At 35.2% G+C, this 21785-nt stretch overlaps 4 protein-coding genes across 6 annotated transcripts; 2 read left to right on the forward strand and 2 right to left on the reverse strand.

The window, feature by feature from the left end:
- Positions 1-1809: 1809 nt before the first annotated feature.
- LOC125191319 (Transmembrane amino acid transporter family protein) lies at positions 1810-4031 on the forward strand. Of its 2 annotated transcripts, XM_089057906.1 has the most exons (2): positions 1811-2025; positions 2268-4031. In XM_089057906.1, the coding sequence occupies exon 2, from the start codon at positions 2396-2398 to the stop codon at positions 3584-3586; it is 1191 nt and encodes a 396-aa protein (XP_088914032.1). In that variant the 5' UTR covers positions 1811-2025; positions 2268-2395; the 3' UTR covers positions 3587-4031. The 2 variants fall into 2 exon arrangements, with proteins under 2 accessions (XP_047944803.1, XP_088914032.1); XM_048088846.2 differs by having other exon boundaries at positions 1810-4031.
- Positions 4032-7611: 3580 nt separating this feature from the next.
- Positions 7612-8617, forward strand: LOC125189000 (uncharacterized). Its single transcript, XM_048086162.2, has one exon. The coding sequence runs from the start codon at positions 7760-7762 to the stop codon at positions 8450-8452; it is 693 nt and encodes a 230-aa protein (XP_047942119.1). The 5' UTR covers positions 7612-7759; the 3' UTR covers positions 8453-8617.
- Positions 8618-8656: 39 nt separating this feature from the next.
- Positions 8657-12345, reverse strand: LOC125188999 (GTP-binding protein Obg/CgtA). Of its 2 annotated transcripts, none has more exons than XM_048086159.2 (6): positions 12140-12345; positions 11482-11679; positions 10906-11014; positions 10252-10334; positions 10092-10154; positions 8657-9990 (listed from the first exon to the last, which is right to left on the reverse strand). In XM_048086159.2, the coding sequence occupies exons 2-6, from the start codon at positions 11611-11613 to the stop codon at positions 8791-8793; spliced, it is 1587 nt and encodes a 528-aa protein (XP_047942116.1). In that variant the 5' UTR covers positions 11614-11679; positions 12140-12345; the 3' UTR covers positions 8657-8790. The 2 variants fall into 2 exon arrangements, with proteins under 2 accessions (XP_047942116.1, XP_047942115.1); XM_048086158.2 differs by having other exon boundaries at positions 11482-11703.
- Positions 12346-19548: 7203 nt separating this feature from the next.
- On the reverse strand, positions 19549-21694 carry LOC125189338 (putative UPF0481 protein At3g02645). The gene is made up of 2 exons (XM_048086623.1): positions 20219-21694; positions 19549-19638 (listed from the first exon to the last, which is right to left on the reverse strand). Exons 1-2 carry the CDS (start codon positions 21692-21694, stop codon positions 19549-19551), a joined length of 1566 nt encoding a protein of 521 aa, XP_047942580.1.
- Between the last annotated feature and the right edge of the window lie 91 nt (positions 21695-21785).

The following is a 21785-nucleotide window of genomic DNA, read 5'->3' on the forward strand; positions in this document are numbered from 1 at the left end:
TGTCCGTCCTTCGATCAACACCCATCAGCCTTGTCACCAAGAGACACGCTCGCTGTCCCGACTCCTCCTCCGTGGCTGTGCGTGGTGCAGCCCGGAGCCGACGCTGCTCTAGGCTGCTCCTTCATACTCCCACGTCACTTTCTCAAATCTGCCATCTCTATCCCCATCTATCTCTCGCACCCTCTCCGTCCTTCTCTCTCGGTGGCGCCACTGCCCTCCTTTTCATGGCGGTGCAGCGCCGCCGCTGCCATTGCCGCCTCCGTCGCGCCGGCGTCGCTGAACGGCTGCTATCCGTCGCCTCACATCCTCTCTCTTTTCCCTCTAAATAAATAGCCACCGCACTGTCGTCTCGATTCCGAAACTTGTTGCAGATCGTGCCGCTGTGCAACCATGGTCGCTGTCGGGTCAGCAGCTGCTGCTGCTCTCTTCTCCACGGCGCCGCCACCCGCCTGGTCTCTCTGTCGCCGCTAGCTCCACACTCGCCTCTACTCTCTGCTCTTTCTCTTCACTGAATTTTGTTTATCTGTACTCTCTCCTCCTCTGATTTTTAGTTCTCGATTTGGTTGGATTGAAATGGTGAAACGTGGAGTGGAGATATATATATGTAGAAAACTGATTTCAAGGAATCATGGGGTGATAGAAACCGCTCAGAAACGGATTTTGTGGAACTGAAACTTGTTGGATGAAAAGTGGCGTTGAATTGGGTATATAAATGAAGAAAAATAAAGGTGATTTGGGCTTGCAACAAACTCCTCTCTACGTAAGGAAAATAATTTGGTTAGAAATAAAAATAATTGTTTAAGTCCAAATTTATAGCTCATCCTCTCAACAAAAGAAACAAATGCGAAAAAATTTTAGGTCCGCAATCAACGTTCTTCCAAGAATAAATAAAAAGGTAGAAAAAAAGTCGGGGTGCTACAATAATATCTCAAAAATTATTAACAGTTTATATTTAGGTTAGTGATAGACGTATATAAGTATTTATTCATTTTCATATGTACGCCGGCACACAGATTTGAATATTTTTCTTTCACACAAAAGTTAAATTTTCGGAATCCTAACATTGGCATTAATAATATATACATTGTTTTCTACACATTTAAAGTTCATATATACTAAATTAATTAATACTTCGTCCACACATGAGATAACATATTTTTTCGCTTAGCATAAGTTTTCTATGGTTATTTTCTAAACAAAACTTACACATTAGAAGTCATTAGTAAGATCATCTTCGACTTCAATCATACACCAAAATCTCATTTTTAGTGTAGAAAACTTCTTCATTCATATTGTAATAATGTAATCCTAAACTCTTTTTTGAATTTTTTTATGAAACAATATCAAATGTGGGTTTAATGCAAAAATTTTGTGAGGCATATACTAAAAGATGATGTAAAATTTGAATTTAATATTAAATAATAAAAGTGAAATTACTTTTTAATATGACATACATCACATCTGCATAAAATTAAAATTTGAGTTTGATTTAAATGATTAATATTACTTGACCCTTAACCCTAAACACAATTAAAAAACTTCTAGAAGTTTTGACTCAAAAGAAAGAATTTGTATTAAAAAGAAATCAGCCGATGTTATTTCAACACGCGAATGGAAACTAAACTTATAATTAAATTCAATTTTGGACAAAAAGTGTTAATAGTTTAGTTATAATAAAGTAAAAGGCCCAAAAAAATAAACTTGGAAGTAGGGTAAAGTGAAACTCCCCCCTAAACTAAGCATCTGAAATTAAAATTAATAATTTCATGAGCCCCTTAAAAAAATAATAAAAAAGTTGAAAATTAGCCAAGTCCGACCTCCAACCGTCTTATACCGCAGATATCAAGATTCAACTCCAAATTCCATAAATCTTCTCTTTCAGCTATTCTCATTGGTTGTTTTGCTGATCCAGATCAAAATCATATAAATTTGCCGCTGAGATCTGGATCTCCTTTTGCCAAAACCAACCCATTCTTGAATTTCAGGAAATCCCGCGTCAAATTATTATCTGAATCCAAAATATCTGTAAGTTTCGCGGTTTCCTCTCTGGGTTTTTGCTGGCAATCTTTGTTTTTGCTTTTGAATTTATACATTTAGAGAGAGAAAGGTATAGGTACATGTGTGGTTATAGGTAGATTAAGAAACACAGATGGATAGCAATTACTCGAAATTAGATGTGAAAGATGAAAATTTTCTATTAAAGACTCAAGCTTTCCGATTGATTTCACCCGATCATGAAAATGGGTATTCGAATCGTTCTAATACAGATGGCGTGGACGATGAAGATGACCTTGATTTTGATGATTTGCCCCTTATTTTTGGTGAAAATAAATCTGGGTCTGGGATTTATGGTGCTGTCTTTAATCTCACCACCTCTATCATTGGAGCTGGCATCATGGCCTTGCCTGCGACAATGAAAGTTTTGGGGCTTTTTGTTGGTGTAATCTTGATATGTTTCATGGCTATTTTGTCTGAAATAAGTGTGGAGTTGCTAGTGAGGTTTGCTGTCCAATGTAAGGCAGCTACATATGGTGAGGTTGTTGAGGCTGCATTGGGTAGGACTGCTAGAACCTTATCCGAAATCTGCATAATTGTGAACAATGCTGGTGTTTTGGTTGTGTATTTGATCATCATTGGGGATGTGATGTCGGGATCCCTTCATCACATGGGAGTTTTTGACCAGTGGTGGGGTAATGGTTTTTGGGATCATAGGAAGATAGTGATTCTAATAGTTCTAGTGCTGTTTCTTGCACCGTTGTGTACCTTGGATAGGATTGATTCCTTGAGCACAACTTCAGCAGCTTCTGTAGCGCTCGCAGTTGTGTTCGTCGTTGTTGTGTTCATTGTGGCTCTTATCAAGCTTGTTGAGGGGAAAATAGAACCTCCTAGGATGATGCCTGATTTTGGATCCAAGAAGGCGATTCTTGATCTGCTTGTTGTGATTCCTATCATGTCAAATGCTTATGTGTGCCACTTTAATATCCAACCAATTTATAACGAGCTTGAAGGGCGCTCACCAAGCAAAATGTACCGTGTGGGAAGGATCACGGCTGCAATTTGTGTTGCTGTGTATGCTTCTACTGCTATAGCTGGCTATTTACTCTTTGGGAAGGATACTGAATCTGATGTGCTCACTAACTTTGATAAGGATCTTGGCATCCGGTTCAGCACAGCTTTGAACTACTTTGTTCGTATAGGATACATTCTGCATTTGGTTCTCGTGTTCCCAGTGATTCATTTTTCCTTGAGGCAAACAGTGGACACGCTAATTTTTGAAGGATTGAATCCTCTCTCGGAGAGCAGGAAGCGGTGTCTGGTCTTAACCTTTGTGCTCTTAGGGCTTATATATTTAGGCTCGACTATGATCCCTAATATTTGGACAGCGTTTAAGTTTACAGGAGCAACAACAGCGGTCTCATTAGCTTTCACCTTTCCACCTCTCATTGCATTGAGGTTGAGCAAAGTAGGGAGCGGGCTGAGCTTTTCCGAGAGGTTATTGTCTTGGTTCATGTTAACATTGGCTGTCATAGTTAGTATCGTTGGAGTGGTTGGCAATATATATAGCCTCAAGGGTGATTCTGAATAACTCAGCCAGTGGAGTTCTTCTTGAGAAGGCCCAATACGTTGAATGATTCATAGAGTAATATAAACATTTGTTGTATTGCTGCTTTCATCATCATTACATGTGATGTGATGAATTTGGCGATTGTTGTATCCTAAAGGAGTTTCAAGATTTTGTTCTGCTAAAAGCTGGCGTGTTTTCTTGTATCCGGGTGGTTTTCTCTTGACGGGATGCTGCTCACAGAAAAATGCGGCCAGGCAACCAGCGTAGAATGGGATACTTTCTATACTCCTTTTCCTCCCTTTATAGAGAATGTGAATTTATTTTTTTGGCTATTCTTGTCTGTACAACTAGATTATTAAAATGCCACTAAATTCATCGATTTACTGCAACCATATATCATTATATTGAGCTGTTGTATTATGAGATCTTGGTGACTTTTTATATTATGAGTTCTTCTTCTTCTTAATGATTTGTTGCACACGCGCGCGCGCACACACACACACAACGTGTGGTTTGTATGTGATTTGATTGAGATTGTTGAGGAAGTATGGATGTGATCATTTCAGGTGTTGTTCACTTAGATATCTGTTTGATCAGCAAGGACAGATGCAGACAGAGAATCTTGATTTGGTATTATGTATTCTATTCTCTATGGATGTTGTAGTCCATCCCTGATGCTTGAAGCTCATTTTTTTAGTGTTTTTTGACATCAGAGGGATAAAGGTGCTTACTTGCTTGATGAACCATACTATACTTGTTGGAGAGAGAGAATAGCTCATTTAGCACTGTGGGATCAACTAGTAAGTTATTGCTTGATGAATCACAATATACATGAAAAGTAGTTACGTAAATCATTTTGTGCATTTCTTACCTTCCAGATTTTTGTTTTTGTTTTCCCTAATTTTTATGCACCAAGCATTTTTGTTTTCGAAGTATTTTTTGTAAAGTTTTCGTGAGAGGAAAATGGGGGAATGGAAACCATGTTACTCAATCGGACTGTGTTAAAAGAGGCTAATGTAACACTGTGATGCAATGCGTGTGGTTTTCAGTTTTTTTTTTTTTGGGAAAACGGCCAAGTAAATCACAAGTTTAATCATATTTTGATCGATCTCTCAAAAACAAAACAACAACATTAAGGTTAAAAATTTTCTGGTGGTCTATGTGTACAAATTTTAATGACATGATATTGATATACGAGTGTACTAGTGATTTATATGATGTGGTGTGTGTGTATACTATAAGTAATAGCCATTTTAAAAAGGCAAATACTAGTAGAAAACTCTACATTTTTCAATTTTCGTACATCTTTGATTTAAGTTTGATTTTCAAGCTCTATGGAATTTATGGTCCCATGGTAGTACAAATGATTATCAATGAAATATGATATTCTGAATATAAAAAACAATTGATACTATGATATGTGAGCAAAAAAGTCTTGTTAATACAAATATATGTTCGTGCAGTAAAGAGTAAATCGATTGATATTTTCTGAAGTTTAATCACTAATTATTTGTTGAAAAGATGTACTAAAAGTAGGGATGTCAATTGGGCTAATCCGCTCGGGTTCGGGCCAATCCACTCGGGTTATCGGGCTATTTGGGTGCGGGTTGTTCGGGCTGTTAATTTTTCGGAATTTTCGGGCCTAACTCTAAATCTTCGGGTTTCGAGCTAACCCATGGGCTATTCGGGTCAATAGTAATTAATCTTATATGTTACTTTCTATCCAATCCAATATTCTAAATTATTAAAAAGTAGATTGTCGCAAATAGTAAAGTATTATCAAAGCGATCAAAAGAAAGAAAATAATAGCAATTGAAAATTGAAACAAAATAGATAAACATATCGTTTAATTAATAGCACATGTGAATTTGACTACAATTAAATGAAAATCATGCATTTCATATAACCCTAACTTTCTATTTGAAAGAGAAGACATAATTACCATATATTCTTCATATCAAATGTTGTACTATATTTAATATTGATATTACCAAATATACTTCATGTAAGTATATAATCCAAAATTTTAATTACTATATTTTTATATTAAATGCTCAACCCGTGGGCTAACCCGCAACCCATTCGGGCCAGCCCGTATAACCCGTCGACCCGAACGGGTTAGCCCATGTAGCCTGCTTCTGAATATGGGTTGCAATTTTTCGGCCCTAACCCTATAATTTTACTCGGTAACTCGGGTCGACCCATGAGTTTCGGGCTAGATTGACCTCCCTAACTAAAAGAACGTTTGTGATCTTGTATTTAAGTCTCCATTTTTTTTGTCATCCCTACATTTCGGGCAGTTGGCGCTGTCATAGAGGTTGTTATGTAAATAGATATTTTTATTTTCCTTTTTCATATAAGATTTATCATTGTAGTATTTGACTTGTAAACATTGTAAACCTAATTGTTCAAGAAAAGTGTATTTTCTAATTTCTCTTGTAAAATCCAATTCTCCCTAGATCCTTATTATATATAAATGCGTTAATTCATTTTCTAATTTCTCTTTACTTGAACAATGATACTCCTTGTTATCTTAAATAGTAAGTATGAATTATCTTTTCAAGTTTAGGTTTAGAGAGTTAGATTTCTCAGTGATGCAGGAGTAACTTTGAATATAGGTCTACTTTGGAATTTGGATCTTTGACACATCTTCAATTTCGTCTCGTGTTTCAGTTTTCATAAATATAATAACTTGATCATTCATATGCTCATAAAATTTCAAATTTCCGTTTGTATGATACCAAATTAAAATAGCACCCAATGCAGCATCTGCACACCTAACCTTATCGATATCTTAAATGCACAAGGTTTTTTCTTGTTCCTGATATTTGTGAAAAAATATCACAAAAGAAATAAAAAGAATTATTAGCGAAGAGTAGGGAAATTAAAAAATTAATACAAATTAACCACATGAGGTATTAATTGTAATTGAATTGTAATTGAATATTCAGATACATTGAATATTTTGATAATGCTGATCATTGCTGAGTATTTATCATTCCTTTTGTTGCATCTGCGGCTATTTTAATAAATAATTCATGAATTTATTTCTCCACACTGAGCTGGACCAGATTAATAAATACTAGAAATGGTGAAGGTTTGATGAGCAAAGATCATAAATGGGCCTCCCACAAAGATACTCACTGCATTTGCAATCATTTTGGTACATTAAACCAGAGAAAATTTACTACTCCTCATTTAGCTCTATAATTGACTCAATGGTAATTTTAGCTTCAACTTGATTACTAAATTATTTCAAGCCCGTAATTGATTTTCGGCGACAAAAGTTCAATTGACAGTTGGAAGTTATACGTGAGTTTTGTACACATTTAATGATTTAAAAAATCAAGATATTTCCAATAGATTTTTCCCATTGAATTAAGACCTCCATTGGAGGATTTGATATATTATTCGCATCGAACTTCCGTAATTGTCTAATTATCGACTTAATATATTTCGAACAATTTCTTTTTATGTAGTAGTAAATTTTTAACAATTTTTTGATCGTAGTAATTTTTATTAAATATTACATGTGGAACATCTTCCCACTGACAACACAAATTGACTTGTTTAAATAGAGAATTAGTCAAGTAGCTTAAATCCTTTGAAGACATTTTTCTTTAATAATATAATTTGTGTTCTGATGAAATCTAAGTCGAGACAAAATAGTTAGATAATATATGGAATAATGTGACTTAATTATTAAAAATAAAGTATACAGCATCTACCTCCAAAGTAGGTAGATGATCACGTGATACACTCTTTTGCCAGCCAAAAACTAGTTATCATTTTATTAAATTGTCAAAACTAATTTGAGAAATTACGACCTTCCTCCTTTGATCTCACATAAATTTGTCTTTCCATAGCAAATCCTACATCGGATCCCCACAATGCTCGTAATTTCACGTATATTTAACCATTTTGGTCATACGAATTACCAAGTGTGGGCCCACATAGTAACATTTTTTTCTCCAAGGAATGCCTTAGCCTACACTCCTATGGACATAAAAGTGTGACAAACTTACCACAATATAACATGGCCTTAAATAGGGCAAAACTAACTTTAGTCTTTTGTCACTCTCAAGTTCAGCTACCACCCCACAATAAATTTGGATCAATAACACACTTCTAAAATGGAATTCACATTTTGCCATCTTCTCAATTCAACCAGTACAGTTATACCTCTAAAGAAGAATGGATTGGTTCAGTTGGCTATCGAAAACTGACCTCGATCCTTGTCTTGTTTACGAGTACGCCCTCACCTTCACCCACAATGAGCTCGGCCAGGACGACATTGCCTATTTCAGCCACGAGTTCCTGCAGAGCATGGGTGTCTCGATAGCCAAACACCGGTTGGAGATACTCAAGCTAGCGAGGAAGAACAAGGGGATGAGGACCATACACCCGATTTTGTGGCTCATGTTCGCAGTCAAGCAAACCAGGAAGTATGTGGTCAAACACATTCAGGCACTGCTGCATCACCAACGCTCGCCTCTTTTGGTCGTTCCGTCAAGAAACCACAGCCTCAGATGGAAGGTGTCAATGCTGCAGAGGAACAAGAGGCTGAGGGCTCCCCTGGGCGAGGCAGAGTGGCCAAGGATAGGGAGTGACAGTCCCAGGTTCGTGTCTGTCCCTGGAATTTTAATGCTGACAAACGGGAGCCCCATGGCTGGCTCTCAAAGCTCAGGCTCAACTCAGAGCTCAATTTGGGTCGAGTCTGAGGCCAATGCTGAGTCGGGCCATATCACAACAGCAGAAGCACTGGCTAACCCTTGGAACAGCAGCTTTTCAAGAACTTCTATACATTCTCCAGATATGGATTATTGGTCGAGTAGCACAGTAGAAATCAAGTGGGATTCGATGTTTAAGAACTTGAAGCCGACGTGAATGTAAGGTACCTTTTTACTGCAGCAGAACGTAGCTTTAGGCTTCTGAAACCGATCCTCCTCTGTTGCATTTCCTCCCTCCCCTGTAATAAGAAGGATCCATGTATGGCGAATCGAGTGGAATATATGTATACCCAACATTTTATATATATGTGTAAATTCAACCTTCTCATATCAGATAACAAGTTCATTTTTGCACATATAATGAAACCGAATAATTAAGCGATGAATATCTTTATCTCCAAACCAGTAATTAGTATGTACTATATCAAAAATTTCCTATGATGATATCTGCTTAAATAAACATAACAAAATGAAGGTTTACTGAAACACACTGGTCTAATCAATCACAATGCCATCCAATGTTAGTGGCGGCGACTTTTCTCCATCCACAAGCATCTTCAAACCAGCTTTCAACTCCGATATTCCCTCTTCCAGAACCGCACAAACTGGAAAAATATGAACACCATGTACTCTTTGCCTCAACTCTTGACACACTTGTTCTGCCCCTGCCTCATCAATTTTATTTGCCACGACTAAGGATGGTCGGCCAGAGAGGCCCTCACGATAGAATTCCAATTCCAACATCAGTTCCTTCAGCTGTTCCCATGGGGGTATGCCCTTTCGACCATCTATGGCTGCACTTAAATCTACCACATACGCCAACACTTTGGTGCGTTCAATGTGGCGTAGGAAGGCATGCCCAAGACCACGATTCTCATGTGCTCCCTTTATAAGACCCGGGATATCAGCCACAGTAATGGAAAGATCATCGAAGTTTATGTTACCTAGATTAGGTCTTAGAGTGGTGAAGGCATAGTGGCCAACCGTAGGCTTCGCCCTAGATAATGCCCCAAGAAGAGTGCTTTTACCGGCATTTGGCATCCCAACAAGGCCCACATCAGCAATACTCTTGAGCTCTAACAAAAGAACAGCTTCGGTGCCAGGTGAGCCGATGTTAAGTGCTGCATAGGCATCATCATCAGAAGCATCCTCTGTTTTTAAGTCAGGCAGATTTTTGCTCGTCTTAGAACCTTTTGCCAAATGCAGATTTCCCAGGCCACCATCACCTCCTTGGGCCACAATAATTTGCTGGCCAGGCTCTGTTAGTTCAGCAACGTTGTACTGTATTTCAATTTCTTCTTCCATATCTTCTTCATCTTCCATATCTTCCTCGCACTCAGATCCAGACATGCTTACTTCGCCATCCATATCCTCCCACTCGCTGTAGCCATGGGGTTTAGGGAAGAAATCGGATTCAATTTGACTCCGGGATTTACCTGTAGAAGGTGAAAATCTAGCAGAAGCTGCTCCTTTAAGGTCTTCTTTACTTGAAGGAGCTGAGTCCTCATTAGGATTGTCTGTCTTCTCTACCTTTTCTCCGCCAGACGTAGATTGTGGGGAAGATTTAGACGAACCAAAATCAAGTGTACCAGGGATATCCCAAGGATCCAATATTCCAGAAGACTTCTTCTCAACATAGGAAGGAAATTCTCCCTCAATAAGATGAATGACAGTGCCAACAGGTACCAGAACAACCTACAAAAGAAAATATTTTCAGCAACTTAAGAGTATACTGAATAGGCTACGTAGAGATGATGCTATAGTACTGAATTGAACAATTATAAGTTAACTGCAACCTTGTCATCTCCTCGGCTTCCTATCATATTTTTGGAAACCCCATTCCCTCCTCTCTTTGCATTCTAGGAACATGTTAGAATCATTAATACAAATATTTGGAAGCACAACTGGTGTCAATAATATAAAATATCAAGTGGCGTTACAGAACGGGTAACCCACAATGTGATGTTGCAGACCTCTGAAATCCCAAACCGCCGCAGAACATTCTAAGATTACATCACCACCTCTGCCACCATCACCACCTGCATTGTGCAATTACTCAATATAAGGAAGGGACATAAGTGGAAGGGCAATGGAAGCAATCATCTGTTTGCTACTTGATTCTAGTAAATGTGAAATAATTTAATTCTAGGTTTATAATGCTAATCCACACTCAGATAATAGAAGGGGTTCGTGGAGCTCAATTAGAAGCAACGAAATATCTAACTAGAACTTGAAGCATGGATGTGCTTAAAAGTCAAAACCGTATTAGCATATACTCCCTCTGTTCACAAAAAAATAGTCTCATCTTTCAATTTTTGTCTGTCCACCAAAATTAGCCTCATAAAAAAATGGAAAGTTACCCCTAATTTTACTAATCATTTTTTATCTTTCGCTCTCCTACTTAATCAACATTTTCTCTTTCTTTTTTTTTTACTTTACTTATTTTATCTATTTCTCTTTCATACTTAACCAATTTCGCATAAAAACCTGCCATCCACCAACGGGACTATTTTTGGTGGACAAAGGGAGTATATTTTACGAAGAGGGTTCATGTGTTCTAGCAGAAAAGGGAAAGGATGACAAATATCCAGGATAGCGTCAAAAACTAACCATCAGGTCTACCACGTCGGTCATGACGGCTGCGACGAACGCTGAAACAACCATTTCCTCCATCACCTCCTTTAGCACATAGCCTATGTTGATCTATCATTTTGCGCTCCTGAAAAAAGTAGAGGACAATGAGATAGGTATTAACCACTAAGGATCCATTTGGAACGTAAGATGTGCTAACTTGATAGTACATGATAACTTATCCTGAGTTAGTTTATTAGTGTAAAATATGGATGTTAGATCCACCATGATGCTTAACTTAACAGTGCTACCAAATGGTTGTTGATCCATATAACTCTTCTATCTTGGACTCATCTACTCTACCAAAACGGACCCTAATATAACATAGTTTCCCTATTAGTGTGCAGGTAGCTAGGCAACAAACTTAAGGTTGCTACAGAGTTTAAAATACCAGTATGATAAACAAAATGAAAAAGAGATATTGCGAATCTTTTAGATAAACCTCTTAAAGAATTAGAAGGCCTAGTATATTGCGATGTGTGATTTGATCAAAATTCTGATTTTACAGATTTGAAATGAGAAACTGTCATCCCGACCAAAAAAGAGATTATTTACCTGTAAAGGTGCAAATTTTTTTCTCATGGAATAGCTGCCAGAATAAGAACAAGATAGAGAAAGCCATGGCGAACTAGAGAATTTTGTGATAGCTTCCAAATATGTGGTTGTTTTTCGGCTCCACGACCACATCTCTTATCAACGTCTCGTCCCTCAGAAGATCACCGTCCTTGGTGTTCTCGATTCATTCAACAGAGACTGAATATCACAAGGCCAAGCTCACTGAAGTCACACAGATGAATCTTTAGATAAAAGGAACTTTAACATACTATCAAGTTCAGTTTTTCTTAAATCCGAAACTACCTAGATAAGGGGGGGATAGAATGGGTAAAGATAATTTGTACAATGATTATGAAAAGCAAGGGACAATAGGATCAACATATTAGCAAAACAAAAAGATCATCTTTATCAACTGGATTTCAAATCAAGTCATCCACATCATTAGTGCATTCCGTCGAACAGGTAACATGCACCATCAATACATTTAGTAGCTACATCCATTTTGCAGGCTAGAGCTCATTCCAGTTTCTCAAGGGAATATCCAGATAATAGAGGAAGAAGAATATTAGTTTTGATGTTTTCGGAAGCGGCGAGGCTATATTATGATACGACAATAAAGGAAAAACGCGGAGAAATAAAGAGATCGGTATCTGATTACCTGGCCCTGCACTTTCCAACACACCGGAATATCATCAGCTGCTACAAACTCACCCGATTCATCAGAACCAACGGAGCTGGAGGCGTCAAGGTTTAACTGAGGTTCTCTTCCCAATTTAGAATTGGCAGATTGAGTTCAATATTAGATAATGGAGACTTGCAAATGGGCCGAGATCTGTTCTGTCACTTTGTGTGCAATTTGTAAATACATTGGTGATTCAAAACTAAAATTATTGCTGTATGAAATAAAAAAAGAAATAAGTAAAACATTGCAATCGTTAATTCATAAAAATGGAAATATTTATTGACCTTAATCATCCATCGTTCATATACCATTAAAACACACTCAAGAAGATATAAATAAATTGAGTTTTTTGACATGTTAAAACTTCAAACACTAAATATTCTAATGTTAAAAAAAACGCATATTCATTTAAACAATCACAAATAATGTTAAAACTTTATCATCAATTTTTTTCCTTTTTTGTTTACCACTCTTTCGTTTTCGTCGTTTACTTCCATGATTGAGAATCCCCGTCACTCCTAATTTTATTTCACCATGGTTTCTCACCTTCATAATTTCGGCAAGCCTCCACCCCAATTTAATGATTCTATTAAAGTTTCAATCGTCTCCCTATTTTTTATGCTTCTTAATTTTTCCAACTTTTTTTTCTTGGAAAACATATCGGCCGGTTCAACAGTGAACCGGTAGACAGTTTGGTCCGGTTTACCCTAGAAACCGCCAATATGTTAAACCGTTGCTGACCGGCAAAACTGGCCGGTCAAACCTGTTCAACCGTGAACCGGAAACCGATTTTTTACTTTACAAAATAATTTTTAAAATTTGTTGTTGGCAAGACTTGAACCCATGACCTTTCTCTATATACCAACACTTTTACCACTCCACCATATGACCATTTTGAAATAATATGAACATTAATCACCGTTATACACTAAAAATGATATTTTTATCCACATAAAATAATACTTCATTTTAAATTTATATTCTTTTAAGAAATTGTTAATTATAATATAGTAGTATATTTCAATTATGTTTTAATAATCACTAGATTTTTACAATATACTTATGAGTTTGTTATTACACATAAATTTAATATGTTTTATATATAAATATAATTTATTAGTATTACTTAATATTAATATATTTCTTGTACTATATATTTAATTTATATACACTAACCATTGATATTAATATTTTTACATAAAATAACTAATTATTCATATTTAATTATTACTTAATATAATATTATTTTATTCAATACACTTTTTTAGTTACAATGAAATTTATCTATTTATATATAAAATATTAAATTTTTTTATCTACGATAAGTAATGAATCATATATTTAATTTTATTTACCAACAAAAATATTTATGAAACTTAGTCATTTACTACTAAATTTTAATATTTACATTACAACTAAAATATAAGGTTAATATTTTTGATATATTATTGATTATATGTAAATTTAATATATTTTGTATGGATGTAATCAATTGCTAACTAATTATCAATTCGACCAATTTTCAACCATTAGATTAAAAGATCTTGTGGTTAATATAATGCCAAGTGTAATATATTTTAACTTTAAATAATTATTAATTAAATTAAAAGGATATTAATGTCAAATTATATGTAGTAATTATAACTAACTACTTTCTCTCTCATCAAAATCATCTCAAATCTTTAAATTTACGTAACTCTCTCAATTTAAATTATTTTTTCGCAAAAAATATATCAAATTAAAGATAATTTAATAAGGATTCCAACGAGATCTCAATTGCATATGTTCCGACGATGTTTGGGTGATGAAATTTGATAAATTATATTTCAATTTTCGTACATGTTGATAAGCAGCTATTTTCAACAAATACAACAAAAAATCTCAATATATTGTAGGCAAAATCTCAATATTATGCATGTCCAATCTCAATAAAAATGTGTTGATATTTTCTTGTCCTTATGTTGATATTCTAATGTCATATTGTTGATATTTGTAATACACAATATTGATATAAAAAAACACTCACGAAAATTATCATATGATAACATAATGACGATATTACCCTTTTGTTGATATTTTGTCTACTATTTATTGAGATTTTGTGAGCTTTAATCTCATCCACTCATTTTAAAATCCAATGGTGGAGATTTAGTCTTGATTTTGAATTAGGGTGCTATAAGCATTAGAATAGGACCCATATATTGTATACTTAATTATAGTATTATTTGCAACAGTAAAATGGTTCGACCAATGATTGAACCGGTTGGACCGATTGAACCATGAACCAGTAGCTTTGCCGGTTCGCCGGCCGATCCGGTTATCTGTGTCTTTGCCTACTTGATACGAAATATTGGATGAACACTTCAGAAAAGTTTAGTTAGTGGGAAATTGTTGAGATATCAAATTCAAACCCAATGCCCATAAGTCATAGATTTGAAATTGTAAGAGTCGGGAATTTGGGGAGAATTCTGGTGCCAGCGTTGATTTTCCGGATTTGGGTGAATTGGATTGTGGAGGCATTCGTTGTAACAAAGAAGTAAGAGAGGTGTTTAGTGATGATGATGTGATAAGAAAAGAAAAAAATCTGAGTGATTGAGCAAAAAAGATACTCCGTAAAATTTGAGCAAAGAAGCAGAAGATTGATTTAATAAATATGTGGAGCTTCAATTTGGTAAAGAAATGGAGGAGAGATTACGGAGATGAGTTTCTGATTTCAAAAAAGTCAAAAGAGAGGGTGGTGTTGGCCAAAGCACGGAGCTGCACGAGTGAATTGGGAAGGTGGGAAAGACAATTTCATAGTAGAAGCAAGGGGCAAGAAGAAAAATACAGCAGAAATAAATAAATTTAAATATTATTAAAAAATAACGATAGTATAGAGTATAAAAGGAAACGGTGTGGCTCAAGTTAGTAAGTACTCCCTCCGTCCCCCATTAAGAGTCATAATTTTTTCATTTCGGTCCGTCCCCAATTAAGAGTCACACTTCATTTTTACCATAAATAGTAAGTAGGTCCCACATTCCACTAACTCAATTCACTCACATTTTATTATTAAACCAATATAAAAAAATGGGTCCCACATTCCACTAACTTTTTCAACCAACTTTTCTTTACATTTCTTAAAACTCGTACCCGGTCAAAGAGTGACTCCTAATAGGGAACGGAGGGAATAATGAAAAAGGAAAAATATTGATGATAAAGGAGGTGCTCAGCTGGCGCCCAGCTTGAGTCGCTCAACATAGCATTCCTCATCATAAAATTACTGAAATATGTATATACATTATACTCACATTATAGAAACAAGTAGTTCATCATTATTACGAACTAGTTTTACCACCCGTGCTATGCACGGGCCAAATTATCTTCAGAAAAAAATAAAGGAGTATATTTTTTAACATATAATATTGTTGAATTCTTTGCAATCCAAGAATAAAAACTATTGAAATATTGTATAAATATGATTATTAATATTTTAAAAAACATACTTTTTTACTTCTACATATATCAATCTATCGATCCACTATAAGGGAAAGACACGAGGGAAAGAAATACAAATATCCTTCAAGAATAAATAATATAGAGAAAAAAAATTAAACAATTATTGAATTCACGATTAAAACTATTGAATATTTTGTAAAAATTGATTATTAACCTTTCAAAAAATAAGAAAATATATTTAAAATGAATTAAATCAAAATAAAGAATATATATAATGAAATATAAAAAATTATTGCAAATCAAGAATAGAAACTATTTAAATATTGTATATATTAGATGATAAAGATTTAAAAAACATAATTCTACTTCTACATTTATCAATTTATTAATCAACTGTAACGAAAGAATATGAGGGAAAGAAATATAAATAGAATAGGATATACAAACAAAAGATTGAGAAATACTAAACACTAAAGTAAACAAATAAATTAAAAAATTCAAAATAAATAGTTCATTATAAATTCGACCAGCATAACATAGAATTCAAACACCTTCTCAAAGTGAAGATTACCAACATTTCTCTCCCTACAAAGATAATAAGTACGTTAAAATAAAATATAAAAAAATCAACTTAAATTTAACACTAAAATCATATAATTATAAATACATACCTCACACACCTCATTCTATTATTGATCTCATTATCTGTGTCATAAATATACAATTGAGCAAACTTGGGAGATGCACCATGTGCGGTAGCAAACTACCAATTAAGTGGTAATTTTGACCATGTAAACGAAAAACATGAGGAGAACGACCAGTGTTCAGACCATTATCAATTTTACCTCCCAAAGAAGTAAAGCAAAACATAGAATTATATGAACGAATATTTTTCAAAAAGTGAACACTTTTGGCATCGTTAGAGAACATCAAACACAATAATACTTGAGGAGGAGTTATCATAAATGGAATCTCAATATTCCCATTCATACAACTAAAGGAATATCTCGGACTCTTCGGTTTACTCGGTTTGCCAAGACGTTCCTCATACCAAAACAACGAACCACAATGCGAACAGGAGAACATTGCATCACTAATATCCCAATAATATGCAAATAAAAAATAAAAAATAATTAAATTTTTACCACTATTAACATATTTACAATGAAAATAGAAAACAAAAACTAAAATTCATTATGTGCAAATCTACACGAAGAGAGAAGTTTTCGTCTCAAAATTTAGTGTTTTCTAGTATTTTTTAGCAATTGCATGCCTAAATATTGTTCATAAACTTTTTAATACATCTATGAGTGTGACTATAAATTGTTCACAATCTTGCTTATACATAACATTAAGAGTAGTATTTTTAATACTTAATGTGATATAATATGTATGTTTAAAGTATTATATTTTTTTTTAACATTGTCATATCTATTTAATTTTATTTTTTTATTTTAACAAAAGAGTATTTGTAATATTATAATTAATTAAAAATATTATAAACAACAACAAAAAGATATTTGTACTCCACTCAATCCATTCTCAATGAAACATTTCATATTTTAGCTGATGATTGTATACTATTTTAATATTTGATATAAGTGTAGTAGTATAAAATAAAAGAAATAACAAAAGAGGATGTGTGGATGAAATACAATAAGAATATAGAGTAAATAATATAAAAATATATTTACAGATAAAAATATAAACTATTTATAAAGAGTATTCATAACATTATAAACAATTAAAATATTATAAACACAATATAAATAAATTTGTACTTCTCTCAGCATACTCTAAATGAAACATTTCATATTCATCATGTCATTTTATACAATTTTAATATCTAATAGTATGAGTGTAGTAATATTAATTAAAAGAATTAACAAAATAGGAGATATGTGGATGAAATAGAATAAGATATACAAAGAAAGAAAGTGTATCACTAAATCCAAAAGATAAAAAAAACCCAAATAATTTGAACAGATAAGTAGATCTTGATTTCGTTCGATCGACAAAACATATGCATCCATAAGTGCAAACAAAAAAACTTATAAAAACAACAAACCAGTAGTTTATAAATTTTGAAAAACTTTTTTACAACATTAACAGTAGAATCACTTGTACTATAATTTCATCTCCACAAACTAAAATCTTTAAACCTCCACGACTCATGACTCTAGATATAACAACATACAGTTTGTCCATGACTTGACTTATTTAAAAATATTTACACGATGTGTTCAATTTCAATTCGTTAAGTTTTATTACCATTGATAGAATTTTATATTCTTAATTAAAAAAAATTCACAATAGTTCGAAATATGGAATATTATTATCATCAATACTTTTATACATTATAATTACTATTCTTTCCGCTCCATAGTAGTAGAGACATTTTTTTCCGACATGGAGATTGAGAAAAAGATGTGTGAAAAAAGTGAGAGAGAAAGAAAAGTAAGAGTGACAAATGTGTTTCATAATGAAAAATGATTCTACTACTATGGAACGGAGTAAGTATAACTTTATGGATTCTAAAAAGAAAAATATGAGTAATTGTAAATCGAAGTCAACTCAATTTTCACTATATACTTTGAATTTAATTACTTAGTAAAAAAGATTTGAAAATTTTATTTTCCCTCTTAAGTCGAAGTAACACCAAATGTACGATCTAATAATACCAAGAAAATAACACATATTATGTGTTTGTATTAATAAAAATTTTAATGTGATGCTATATTGTTCTTATTTAATAATGACATTAATTTAATTTCACTTCTTATTATTATTTATTTGTGTTTTAAATTATTACTTATTTGATTTAGCTAAATATAAATTCAATTTTTATACCATTCAAAATTCGTGGTGTCTAAAAAATAGAAATATTAGTAAATCAAAGTAAACTAAATTCTAACTATATATAAATTTAATTAATTATGAAAGAAATTTTAATTTAAATATATATATATATATATATATATATATATATATATATATATATATATAGGGGTGCACTATGGTCCATAAGGCAAATTCTGTCAAAAATCAAAGCAAATCTCAGCCTTTGGATCCTGAGATTGGATGGCTGTGATCATGTTACCCGAACTACATTGTTACAGTAAAAGCGTTACATTATTAACTGGGCTACATTATTAGACTGCACAATCTACATTATTAGACTGCACAATCTATATTATTAGACTAAAGCGCGTTACATTATTAGCCGATCTACATTATTAGACTACACAATCTACATTATTAGATGACACGTGGCATTAATCTAACGGTTACATCACAGGATCCAATGGCTGAGATTTGCTTTGATTTTTGACAGAATTTCACTTATGAACCTGATAACATCCCTAATAATAGAGACAACACTCAAATTAAAATTCTATTTAACTGATAAAGATGTACTACAATACTCTAAATTGATTTTATACCATTATTTGAAATCTAAATTATACTTCAAAACCCAACACACTAAAAGCCCATTTAACATTAAACTAAAGTCCAAAAAATATACATTGAATTAATATTTCTCAAACCCTAAAGCTAACATGCGACGCCTCCACATCTCTCAATTCTCTCTCTCCCTCCCTCATTCATTCCTAATAGGCGGCGGAAATCAGCTACCGGCTAGAGCACCGCACCTTCTTCCTCGCCGGCTCTCCTTCCACATCGCCGCGCCTTCTTCACTCGCGGTGCTGCTCTGCCTCCTTCCTTATTCGCTCACGCCCGCCGTCCCACCGTCAGCCCTGCCTTCCATTTCTTCGGCGAGCTTCACGCCCGCCTGCCGACCTCGGCCACTGCTCTCTCTTCTTCTCTCTCACATCGGCGGCCACACGACGACCGCCCAGCCTCATCAGTTCTAGATCAGCCGCCCGCCGCCGTCCACCGCCCTGCCTCATCATTTCTTACAACTCTACTTCACGACCGCTTGCCGAATATTATTTTTGAAGGAAAATCGCACAGGCGGCAATGCGGCGCTGGCACTCTTTCTCCTTCCTCTCATTTTTCTCCTTTTCACTTTCTTTATGCTGCAATCAAAAAATCACAAAATCAGTCACACCAATAGTCCTCAAAATTGCAGATTCAGCTAATGACTTATCAATATATAAGTGTTAATCTTCTTTGAGAAGCCACCATTTCATTGCACCAATTTTTTATCCAATAATGTCGGCCTTTTTTCTTGCTAATGAGTGACTTTCCCGTCAGAAACAGTGCCACATGGCTTGCCAAAAAACTGGCCCCTTTATATATTGATAGATTTTATATACTCCATTTCTTAGTAGTTAATGTTACTCTTAAATGATTTGTTTACTTAAATAGAGTATAATTTTTTTTTATATTGAAACAATTTTGTGTTAAAAACAATTTATTAGAATTGTAAAAAATCTAATAACGAGATGAACTTTAACATCATAGGTTAGCTACCTTCGCTACATAATAGTATGCGTGTGTGAGTTGATCAAACGGTAAGACCAAATGTATCTGGTTCAAGTATAATTATTACAGTATTATTTTTAATTTCAGCATCAATTTAATCTGTCAATGGATCGCACGACGAAAAAACAGACGACCACAGCCGAACAACGTGCAAAAGGACTGCAAACTCACAAAAAACAGCAGCATAGAAGCAGCCATTAACGTGATCGACTGCCACGATCCAAAAACGTATCTACTCACAAACTTTGCTATCCTAACCTTCCATCTACCGTCGTAATAACTGTTCACATCTTCAATGACTCTATCCAACAAGGGCACTTTCGTCATTCTAATCGACCTGCTCATGCCATTCCACAAGTCAGCCACATCTTGATCGCTCTTCAAGTAGTTCCAAACAATCCCCTTTTCCCTCAAAATCCTTGCATCATCCTCGCTGTCGATGATCCCGTTCATCAATTCCGTGTACCGCGTGAAGATCAAGGGCTGCGATGCGTCTCCACAGGCCTCGTACGCGACGAGGTTCCTCATCACCACCTCAGTGTTTACATCGACCGACAGCGATGGGAGATGGAATGTAGCTGTTTCTTTGTCGAAATCTATGCCTGGAATGCCTTTATCCGTCCTTGCGAATTCAATTCCCGCGTTGGAGAGCTCAGTCACCGAAGGGATTGTGATTTCATCCATCAGTAAATGATTACTGTTGTTGTTGTTGTTATTCTGGTCTCCTGTATTTCGAGAGAAACAGAAGTACTCGACCTGTTTCAGCATTAGTATGCCTGGAAGATTGGAAATGATTTTCCAAGGCAATGTGAGGATGATGTTGACCGGTTTCGACAACACTAGCCTCTTGATCAAACTAAACGGGCCTGTTTTGGCGGGAGCAGCCTTATTCGGGCCTTCTTCGTCGTTGTCTAGTTCTGTTTCGAATGATTCTTGGAGGTGTGGGAGGATCATGTTGTATAGGAATTCTAGGAGATGAGCGGATTTGTTGATCTGATCAACGCCATTCGATTCTTGGATCATCAAAGGGGAGGAGTCTGTGCAGAGCCCGACCGCCATGGCGTAGAGACGATCATCCACTCCGTCCGTTGAGCCCGAGATGAATGCCAGCGTTTTCTTCAACGAAAATAGTGGGATTTGATTCTCCAACATCACAATATCTCTAAGGATTGCATCATGAAGGCCCGTCTTACGGCCGCTTCCTGTTTTTCTCTGGAGAAAATCCAGCAAGAAGCACGAATCCACGGCCACCATCCAAGCTAAGGTTTCGCCGTTGAGATTGAGGAACTTGTGATAAGAGGCCCGAAACATGTGCTCGGCCCGGGATAATTGGTCGACGAGGTTGTGCAATTTGAGGCCCGGGGAAGCTTTTTGCGATCTTTTGGCTGTGGAGAGCTTATGCATTTCCATCTCGTATAGTTCGGGCCGAGAGTGGTGGTACGGGCCTAACGCTACTAGCTGTGGCACGTAGGATTCCGGGCTGGTGCGCATGAGGAATTTTGGGACGTTGAAGATTGAGACAGGGATGTGGGATTCTTGGTCGAGATCATCTTCGTGGTCCAATGCTTGACGAATGTAGATGATCCAGCGTTGCTCGTCCCAGATTGGATTCGGGTTCGGGCTTTGGTGAGAAGGAGAATGTAGCATTCTTTTCTTTTTCTTTTTCTTTTTGGTGTGCTTTTCGCTGTTACTGAAACAATTTAAAGGGATTTAATTGTAAATGAATGTATTTATATTG

The sequence above is a fragment of the Salvia hispanica genome, chromosome 5, assembly GCF_029641045.1.
Source record: "Salvia hispanica isolate PSC_SH4W2 chromosome 5, Shi_PSC_v1, whole genome shotgun sequence".
NCBI lineage: Eukaryota > Viridiplantae > Streptophyta > Magnoliopsida > Lamiales > Lamiaceae > Salvia > Salvia hispanica.

Coding starts and splice junctions, on each gene's coding strand:
- LOC125191319 (XM_048088846.2), top strand. CDS start 2,150: ATGGATAGCAATTACTCGAAATTAGATGTGAAAGATGAAAATTTTCTA.
- LOC125189000 (XM_048086162.2), top strand. CDS start 7,760: ATGGATTGGTTCAGTTGGCTATCGAAAACTGACCTCGATCCTTGTCTT.
- LOC125188999 (XM_048086159.2), bottom strand. CDS start 11,613: ATGTGGTCGTGGAGCCGAAAAACAACCACATATTTGGAAGCTATCACA. Junction 11,015..11,481: donor AAAAATTTGCACCTTTACAG/GTAAATAATCTC, acceptor TACTTTTTTCAG/GAGCGCAAAATGATAGATCA. Junction 10,335..10,905: donor CCGACGTGGTAGACCTGATG/GTTAGTTTTTGA, acceptor TGCACAATGCAG/GTGGTGATGGTGGCAGAGGT.
- LOC125189338 (XM_048086623.1), bottom strand. CDS start 21,694: ATGCTACATTCTCCTTCTCACCAAAGCCCGAACCCGAATCCAATCTGG. Junction 19,639..20,218: donor CTTCTATGCTGCTGTTTTTT/GTGAGTTTGCAG, acceptor TTTTGATTGCAG/CATAAAGAAAGTGAAAAGGA.